The sequence below is a fragment of the Ostrea edulis genome, chromosome 5 (genome assembly GCF_947568905.1).
Source record: "Ostrea edulis chromosome 5, xbOstEdul1.1, whole genome shotgun sequence".
NCBI classification, from domain to species: domain Eukaryota; kingdom Metazoa; phylum Mollusca; class Bivalvia; order Ostreida; family Ostreidae; genus Ostrea; species Ostrea edulis.
Genome location: NC_079168.1, coordinates 18,331,649 through 18,342,453, shown reverse-complemented (window position 1 = coordinate 18,342,453; position 10,805 = coordinate 18,331,649). Strand labels below are relative to the sequence as shown.

Sequence of the window (10,805 nt, the reverse complement as noted above, 5' to 3'; positions counted from 1 at the left end):
TCGAGGCAGGCTACTGGCAAACAAGTTGATGGTGCAGGGGTTTCAACGGTATCGTTTGAGGTCAGCATTTCGCGGGTTCCGTGGTCGTTGTGGTGGTCTGGTTTGCCATGAACCTTTCGTTTATCTTCCTTTCAGAAATATATTGGACAGTACTGCGGGACAGGTATCTGCAGAAAATGTAGCAGAAGATGAATTCATTTCATTACAGAGACATGCATGTTATATAGGTCTCTGTTCATTGTGACAAATTAGTCAACAGAGAGAAATTATTTAAATTAGCATATTCGAAAATGAACACATTTACTGATTTATCTGACGAAGATTTTTTTTTAAATTTTGAATTGCGAAGATATTGAAATAATGAACTCCTTATAGGAAAATTCCTCAGCTCCATTTGTTTACTTGAACTTAACCATATGAAGTGAAGTGACTTCTTCCTTTTTGTCCAATGTAATTTTAGCCTGTTTCAATTCATGTTAACCCTGTCTTTTGGTTTTTCCTTCCTTATATATGTAACATCTCATTAAATGCCTATTCAATTGGGGTTCTGATTTAGAAATAAATATATTCTATTCTATAAGCTATATGCACGTGTGCTGTTTTTCTATTGGGGTTTAGATAGCAGTGACTTTCTTATTATGTCTATAAATAAATATAAATGTATGTTAAGAATCCCTAAGTAGTGAAATTATGACCAAACGCACGCATGCGCACCGAACTCCACTGAAGTCCACATCACAGGCGCTGTGGTTTAAGCCTACACTCCCGTTATCCACTTCATGTGCCAAACAAAATTGACAATAATGCATTTCATGTTCATTGAATCTGGATTTTTGTTAATTCCAAATGCCCTTTTCAATGGATCAAACATAAAACAAGACAGAACGGTTCTTGAAGACTGATGAATATTCTATGCGAGATATGTGTGTATACAGACTGACAAAAATGATCCTATCGAACCAATAGACCTATTGCATGCAGTTGGAAGTGATTTCCGGTAGATTTTGATTTAAACTTCCTGCAGTTTTAACAATAGTTCAGTTGAACATGCTCCACAAAGAGACAGTCTCCAAACGTGCTGCATAATGGAAGGTATGCTAAAACTTGAATGTTACTGTCTGGTTTACATATGACTATAATTGTGGTGTTCAATTGAATTTTAAGGTAAACTCATGATGGGAACATGTTATCCTAAGATGAATAAAAACTTGAGTTTTTAAATCTACAAATGACGAATGAAATGTTGAGTCTTTATTGTTTACAGGTGCTAGTAGAAATCTGTGGACAGACGATGCACATCTTTCGCATCTCATTGCTGATAATCTTCTGAATGCTGTTGGTGACCCACAGAATCAGCGACTGAGAAGACACATTTTGGACGTTCTGGATCGTCTGGACTCGGTTGGTAACCAGATTGAAATCATAAGATCTGGAAGTTGTGCAGAAGGTTTTCGTATAAAAGGATCAGACGTTGACCTAATGTATGTCGATAAATTGACTAAAGTTGTAAGTGTTACTCCAGAAAATCTGGGAAAATATTTTGCGGTGGTTAAAATGGTAAACCCTCCAGGTATTCCCCCAGGCTATTTCAAACTTATTGTTCTGACACCTTGTACTCCCCTTTCTCACATTCGAGATGCAACGAGGAAGATGTGTGGAGAGTACTATCTATCGAATGAAGCATTCTTACAAACCTTCCAACAATCTTCGAAAGGTGGCGTTCGTCACGGACCCTGTGTATTGGAGACGGACGATCTAGGAACAGATCACGATAGGGCCTTTTGCTTGGAATACAAAGAATGGCCGAAATGCGCAGACGAATGGATCATCAGAAGAAGAGCACATGGATGGCCCTCTCAAGAACTAGTCAGCAGGATAAAGAGCAATGGATGTCATTTAATGGCAATAGGATCAAAGCAACTTAATGAGAACTATACAGACTGTACTATGTCTGATAAATCAGAGTGGATACAAGACCCATTACAATGGAGATTATCCTTTTCCGTCGCTGAGAAGACATTGGTCTACGCCTTCAATGACACTCAGTTTTTGACGTATGGTATATTCAAACTTTTGAATCAGGAGGTCTTCTCAAGAGATCCTATCCTGAAAAGCGGTCTTTGCTCTTATTTCCTGAAAACTGCTTTGTATTGGACAATTGAAGAGACACCGTCCGATTATTGGACGCCCGAGCATCTAGTGTTTTGTGTTGATATTTGCTTTCAAAGACTGATTTCATGGGTGGAAACTGGATTCTGTCCAAACTATTTCATCAGAGAAAATAATATGTTTTTAGGAAAAGTACAAGAATGGCAGTTGGCATATATATCTTCTCGGCTCTCTGAAATACACAATGAAGGCTGGCGATGCTTGCTTAAATGTCATTCTCTGTCTCATCTTAAAAAGACTTTGGAACGCGCTAGACAAGAGATAACACCACATTCTTTTCCAATATCGAAACCAGAGGAAGACTATAAAATCCTTGTGTCATCTTACAGCAAACCTGTAAGTAGAACACGCAAAGAAGATATTCTCGATTGTGGATTGTTTAGTGAAATACTTGCACGAAAACCAAAAATGCCGTCGTTAGATATACTTGAATTAGAACTCAAGAATTCCCTGACATTAGAGATAAAGGAAAATATGGATTCTTCAGATATGGACATTATAAGGTTACGTCGCTATCACAATCTGTCACAGCTTGCATTGATATACCTGAATATTTCACTAACAAAATGTACAACTCGGGACCGCTACAAATACATTAGGAAAGCATTTTGCTACTTGAATCACACCCGATTTGCGGACATCAGCAAAGGGAATCTTACACTAGCTACTGCTCATTATTGTCTTGGAAGATTTTCAGCAGCTCTATCATATATCAAAGAGTATGATGAACGTTTAGAAGCTGGTCTGGGATACATATACTGCAGCAGTCGTCACGGTGTCCAAACGTTTGGGAATTATGAGGAAAATATGTGTGGACAAGGATTTAGTTCCATGGAAAAAGCTTCACTTGCAGTTTCGTATGATTTCGAAATCTTTAGGATGATGCCTCTCGTACCTATTGAAATAGCCCTGGAAGTGGTCATGATGAAACACACAGAGTCTCGTGTTGTCATCCCACCAAAAATGTACTCTGTGTTTCTGAAAATACTTTGCTATTCAAACATGAGCAATCTGAAGGTGGTGGAGGAATTGTCACTAACATTGAGAGACTGTCTAGCGTTCTCTAACCGGATCAACAGGCATTTAAACTACATCATGCTTGCAGTTACAGCAACCAAGTTAGGCAAATATGAAGATGCGTTGCGATATTACTGTTTGGCCCACAATTGCAAGCGGATCCACATCATGAAGAATTCCGGCTGCCCCGAGTGGTACTCCAGGACCTCCTGTTTATTTTACATTGCACAGTTGCTTAGAATGTTGGTATGATACCAGTAACAAGACGGGAACTATCTACAGTGACAGATATTCTTTACGTATTTATAAGACGGGAATTATCTACAGTGACAGATATTCTTTACGTATTTGTAAGACGGGAATTATCTACAGTGACAGATATTCTTTACGTATTTATAAGACGGGAATTATCTACAGTGACAGATATTCTTTACGTATTTATAAGACGGGAATTATCTACAGTGACAGATATTCTTTACGTATTTATGGCTATTGATGTTTATTATGAGACCTATATTTAATACATAAAGTAACATTTGCATATTTTGTAAACAATCAACACTAAAACTAGGCCTAGGATTTAACATTTAACCTGTAAACATTGTCAACAACGAAAATCAGTATTTACATGTACTCGCTTTCAGACAATTGATGCTGATTTTGTAATATTTACAAATATCGATGAAACAGAAAGTATTACTTGCATTAGGTAAATGTAGGAGAAATACATGATTTCAAAATGATAAACTTCATTTTGATTTGACAAAGAAGAGAACAATCAACTTTTACTTCTGGTAGCATTGATGCTGCATGTAGTTTCAGTTGCGTTTACTAGCATTGCCCCAGATTAATAGGATAGGATCAGGATGGCTAGCATTCAGTCAGCAGGCTTTGTTAGCATTCAACATCAGCAAGCAAACCATTGTAAAATAAGATTAATCAGTTGTTCTTTGTTTGTCGTCCTGTCATATTTTGTTACTCATATTGAGACATCACCAGCTGCAGATTAAGTACCACAAATGTAGACCCATGCTTAGCGCTCAAGGCCATATCAATGAGGGTTATTTAACGTGCCAACGCCTGCCGCGACAATAGGGACCCCTGTGTTAAGGTCATATCCGCTCTACCATTGAGCTACCGCGACATAATGCTGTAACAGAATTATCTCTGTGCATTGTAAATGCATCTGGTGGTCATGGCAATGTATATAGCTATCGAGAACAACTTCAACTACTTGTATCTGTATCCATATGATGAAGACAAACTTCCTGTTTATACAATCTGAACAACATGAAAAATATCTAGGAATAGTAAGAGGAAGTTAGGTTTATATCTATTGTCAGGAAACATTGATAAAATCCGTATCTAAAACTGGATATTTTTGTAACTGTTGAGTAGATATTGTAAAAATAATTGTATTTCAAGGAATTTTGATTTAAAAAATAAGGTTTAATGTCAAGAGTGATAGTTTTTATTGAGTAAAAATTATTACATTCATTCTGGTCGCTAGCTAATGATGCACGACATCGGGAAGATATTTATGTGTATGATTTTAAATTCTTACTGTGTTGCAAAATATAAAGCAATAATTATTATTTTCTAAGAGGCGGATTGCTATTGTTATCTTTGTTTCCAGTGATACATCGAATGGATGCTATTGGTCACTTCAATTGAGAAATTAAGGGCGTAAAGTTCTGGGAACTGGGAGTGGAGTCAGAGTCTCAAAAATAACGAACTAGTAATCCTAATTGTCCGCGAACAATTACAGGTCTTTCCATCGTCTTGAGGTTTGAAATAGTGAAAGAATATTTCTCATTGCGGAGTCAGATTCTCAAAAATACAAAGAATTAGAAATGAACGTGTGTGCGAGAGAGAGAGAGAGAGAGAGAGAGAGAGAGAGATTTACGACATTATTTTCAGAGAATGCATAGCGATTAGTAACGCCCTCGACTAGAAGTACTAAATTCCGTCAACACTCAAAAATGATGAATAGGAAGATTATATTACTCCAATGTTATACGAAATGTCGAAACTTCCCTAAAATGGGTTAAGGAATTCTATAATATTAGATAAAAGATTGAACATTTAGTTAGGTTTGTGTCGTATAGTGAGAAGACAGACTTGTAAAGTTACACACTACCTTCGTGATGTTCTTGCCTAGCCTGCACATGGTACTTATTCTTGTAATATTTATTTTGTAAATCATGTGATGTTCATTTCAGTTTCAAGAATGTCAGGTATGGAGTCGTCAATTACATGTACATTGTACCTAGATATATGAACTGTTAAATATTCAGGATTGTTTTACTTTAATGTAATTGGTAAGTTGCCAGTGTGGTGCCTCTATGACCGCCTCTTGCTTACAACACTCTGCACCAGTAATTCTGAATTCTACTGAGAGAAAAATCATGATGGAAATCGGTGTAAATTATTTATTCCGAGTATAGAAGAAACTCGAGTACAATACTAGCCATGTATTCTTTAGAATTGAAGAGCTGGTCGTGTTCTCAGCAGTCTGCTGTTTAAGACATATACATTGAAAATGGGTACAGAACCAGTAAGTTTGAATATGGGTACAGAACCAGAGTACATATGTACAGACTGGAAAATACTTTTATATATATAAGGAGGATAGGATATGTACGTTTTTGTACCAGTCACGAGGAACCCAGTCACTTTGATAGGAAGCTGGTGTTATATAAAACAAGTGTGTACTAGTAATCTTTAAAGGATACAACGCGATTGGGGCAAAGAATGGAGCCCCTAAGGTAGTTTTTTTAACTTCCCGAAACCCTCCGGTAGATGATCTGGCACCAACTATATTTGCTTGGGGTTTTTTTCTGATGGTCTCTGTCAGCAACGCTGAAAGGGGAAATTCTACACTTTGGACACCCTGGGATCCTATACTTAAGCATGTTCCCAAGAGTAGTTATTCTATTGTCGCTGTGTCCGAACAAAATATACACGGGAAACAGCAGTTAATTAGTTTTAAGCTTAGAGTGGATTGGCAGATTTGTGTGAGATCTTGCGCTACGGACTGTCCTCGACGATGGGAGGGATCGTCGCAGTTCCACTGGTCAACTATCACCCGCCTCAAGCCATGGAACCCCCAGCTGGTAAGGTATTGACTCACCATAGTCTGCCTGCTTCAATAATTGCTTGGAGCTTAGGTGAAAACCCAAAACAGCTGTAATCACCGTACCAAGAAAACAGAACAAAAATCAGGAACTCCCAGCATTGCGACTAGTAACTTCGAACATGAAGACAATGTGTCCTGCTACATATGACAATCTCGTGCTAGTTTACAACATCGGAAAAACAACCATCATCGACCACCAGCTATACATGCTCAACATTGACATTGTTTACAGGCGACATGTTTCCCACTCCAACGGCAGCATCAAGGATACACGTCCTTTTGGCAGGGACTGGAACCAGATGAGTGTCATATGTATGGCGTTGGCTTTGCAGTACGCAATTCACCCCTTTCCTAAGTTGAATCGCCTTTCCAGGACGCAGCGCGGTTCTATTCCCTGTCTCACAACTTCCTCTTGACCCTCACTTCCGCCCCAACACTTTGTTCAACTGTTGATGTTAAGATTGTTTTATACGAGAGCCTTGCATTGACGCTAATGTCATATAAATACTAGCGAATAAGCACTTATTCCTACTCGGAAATTTTAACGCCAGAGTTGTCACAGATCATAGTTCCCGGCCCGCTGCTTAGGACACTTCGCTAGCTCAATAAAAACACACCGTGGCTACTTGAGATTTGCACTCATCAACACCTTTTTTCCAAACAAGTCTTGTCATCGAGTTTTCTGGAGGCACCCCAAATCTCTATATTGGCAGCAGTTGGACACCTCCGACCCAGACATTTCCGGGTTATAATGGTATCCATCGCTTGTCGTAAGGGGCAAATGGGACCGCAAAAACCGAGGCCCCGTGTCACAGCAGGTGTGGTACGATAAAGATCCCCCCTTGCTCAAGGGTCGTAAGCGCTGAACATATACCTAAACATTTTCAGTCCTTCGCCTTCAATGGTGACGTATCTATATGAGTGAAACAATCTCGACGGGATGTTCAGCATATACAGTCAACCAACCGACCTACCCAGACAAATCCGTCGCTCTAAGCAAATAGGCTGTCATTGGATCAACATTGCCTGATCGGAAGTACCTTCGCTACGCAAGTGCTTCACCAGTGCCATCGACAAAGCCCTCAAGGACTACCAACAAGTAGTGCCCCGGGACGACGGAACCACGCGTGAAGCAATGTAGCAGGCTGCCTATGACATATTTAGAAAAAAAGGAAAAGCAGAGCCTATTTTGAAGCAAGGATTTGGAAATGGCGTCTGCTAAGAATGGCGTTACCAAGTGCACCACACAGTAAACACCCGATCGAAAAGACGATCGTTGCACTACGCTGCACCCGCAACTAGAACTGTTCTAGCGGAACTAATGCCCACACAAGGCACATTGGAGGGTGGGAAATAGTTAATTTGTGCTCTTTGAAGAATAAACACATCTTTTTCACATGAAGATTGTTGGGAGCAATTAACGTAAATGTAAGAATATTTATTCTGCAGTAGAGTGTTACTTAGAATATTGAAGATATGCTTAATGCAAGGTGAAGATAACGAACAGTGATCAATCTCATAACTCCTATAAGCAATACAAAATAGATAGTTGGGCAAACACGGACCCCTGGACACACCAGAGGTGGGATCAGGTGCCTAGGAGGAGTAAGCATCCCCTGTTGACCGGTCACACCCGCCGTGAGCCCCATATCCTGATCAGGTATAATTTCTGGTATCTACTATTCATCGTACATAAGTCAGAAAACGACACATCTTTTATTAACAAAATCATCCACAGACAGATGGACAGACAGACAAATGGACAAGCTGACGATATAAAGATGAAAAAAAATATCAAACCATTGGATTTCCAGCATTCTAATCGGTCCTTGGTCTTGTAAATACAGTAAGTCAATCTAATTAAAACTAGATCCTTTGACCCGCTCACTTACATCGCTACTGCGAGGCGTTTTCTGTCACCATTGTATTTTGTATATCATCCTGCGAGTGATATTGAAATAATGAAATAATAATTTTCATTCATATGTCAATTTGATATATCCCCGTGAACTCGAATTAAAAGATACCATAGAATCGTCCACTACTGCTTCATACTTGGATGTTTTATTGAAAATAGATATCAACAGCAAACTAGCAGCTCGGCTTTGTGGCAGTCGGGGTGATTTCTGCTTCTCCGTCATCGCCTTTCCGTATTTATGCAGCAATGTTCCGTTGTCTCCTGAGTGTGATATGCGTGTCTCTCGATTGGTTCGGTATGCGGGAGCTTGTTCTGCGTGTGGTTGATTTTAAATCGAGGCAGGCTACTGACAAACAAGTTGATGGTGCAGGGGTTTCAACGGTATCGTTTGAGGTCAGCATTTCGCGGGTTCCGTGGTCGTTATGGTGATCTGGTTTGCCGATGCAGCCTATCATTGGGTCAGGTGCAGTTTGGGGATGTGGGGCTCACAGCGGGTGTGGGCGGTCGGATGGGGATGCTTGTCCCTACTGGGTGTCTGGTACCACCTCTGGTATATCATGGGGTATTGCTTATTGGAATTATGGGTTTGATCGCCTTTCGTTGTCTTCCCCTTTCATCAGAACACAATGAATTCCAGAATGTCCATTTCAGTGACTTTAATAAGAATCGAATACAAACTTGATGGAGTTTACATCCCGTCGAAAATTTTGCTCTCATATTGAGACATCGCCAGTTGTAGGTGAAGTACCACAAATTCATATTCATTCTTAGTGCTCAGAGCCGTGGCAGTGAAGGTTCCTTAACGTGCAAACGTCTGTCGCGGCTCGGGACCTCCGTTTTTAAGGCTATATCCGAAAGACCCGTGATTGTCACTTCTAAATACCGAGCGTTTGGTGAAGGAGCAATCGCTATCTATGTTCACGTCTCTGAGTTAAGTTTGACACGGCCATTGGACGGGCGGGGCTCGAACTCACGAGCTCCCGGTTACGAAGCGAACGCTCTAACACTGAGCTACTGCGACAGGTAAATTCACGATGAACTTCAATTGCACGACTGGTTGCAGTAGGCTAGTTAGGGTGATCGTTTCGCAACTCGGAGGTCCTGGGATTGATTCTTCGCATAAAAATTGAGAGTTTAACAAACGTAGCAATTCTTCCTTCGCCAAGCATTAGAAGTGAACTGAAGTTGAGTCTTTCAGATATGGCCTTTAAAAACGAAGGTCCCGAGTCATGGAGGGCGTTGGCACAAACATTCACCTTGGCTGCTGCTTGTGTGGTGTTAACCAAGATTTTTTCTGATATTTCAATCACTAATGATTTAATAAGAACAGTGATCAATCCCACAAAGAATACAAAATTAGGAGTTGGACAAACACGGTACCTAGGAAGAGTAAGCATCCCCTTAATTCTAACATAATATAGTAAAGCAATGAAATTAAACAGGAAGCACATCTATTTGAAAGCTTGAATAATTTAGTCATTAAGCTATTTTGGACATTCATATTTTCTACGTTAGTGGGTTTTTTGGTGTATTTTGTTGGATTGCAGCTCTATCCATATGTGATCCCATTTTAATTTTTATCCAGAATATGGTGTTTATTTCTCCCAACTGATCGATACGTAAGAGCTTGTTCTGCGTATGATCAGTTTTTAAATCGAGACAGGCTACTGACGAACAAGTTGATGTTACAGGGGTTTCAATAGTCTCATTTATAGTCAGCATTTTGCAAATTCTATGGTCGTTAGAACGATCTAGTTTACCAATATTCTGTCATTGGATCAATTCACTCAAATGCTGTCTGACGTGTTTGATAGCAATTGTTAGATCGTTCTTGGCACACTGATTTTGACTATGGATTACTCCGTTTACCTGATCAAGATGTAGGGTATGCTTACTACTCCTAGGTACCCGATCCCACCTCTGTTTTCTTCAGGTGTCCGTGTTTTCCCAACTCTCCATTTTGTATTCCTTATAGAAGTTATGAGATTGATCACTGTTCTTTGTCTTCGCCTTTTCATAATGAAATCTATATAATTCGGGGCACACCGATTTGGCAGACGTAACGGGCAGTAAGTATACCAATTTGTAATGCAGCTCATCTGAATCATTGCATATATTTACAAAAGATCGAAAGTGCAATATTTCCTGGTATGGAGAAGTAGCATCCGCCCATTCCTCCAAATATACATCGTCTGCATATAATGACACCTCTCAAATAAACAGGGGGTGCCCGTAGGGGGCATGTGTAGCTTTTTTGCAATACTCTCAAAAAGCTTGTTTAGCATGTCTTTAATTCAGTAAACATTGATTTACAAATATCAAGAACATGCGATCCAAATCTAACATCGTCCTTGTTCCAAATTAACCCCGTCCAGAAAGAAAGAGGTGTTTTTCTTCTTTATATAATGCGTGTCATGTGGCGGCACTATGTTGCAGTGGTAAGGATTCCAGCAGCGAAACGTTATACTTATCTGCAACATCACAGAAAAAAAAGATAAATTAATGGTTGTCCTAACTTGTTTCCATTTACTCAATCAAACTGGATTATAATTATATTGTCTG

The 10,805-nt window shown here is 39.6% G+C and overlaps 1 protein-coding gene across 1 annotated transcript; it reads left to right on the top strand.

Moving 5' to 3' along the window:
• The first annotated feature begins 688 nt into the window (after window positions 1-688).
• LOC125650862 (uncharacterized) lies at window positions 689-5,480 on the top strand. The gene is made up of 2 exons (XM_048879420.2): window positions 689-1,092; window positions 1,265-5,480. Exons 1-2 carry the CDS (start codon window positions 1,086-1,088, stop codon window positions 3,436-3,438), a joined length of 2,181 nt encoding a protein of 726 aa, XP_048735377.2. The 5' UTR covers window positions 689-1,085; the 3' UTR covers window positions 3,439-5,480.
• Window positions 5,481-10,805: the final 5,325 nt, after the last annotated feature.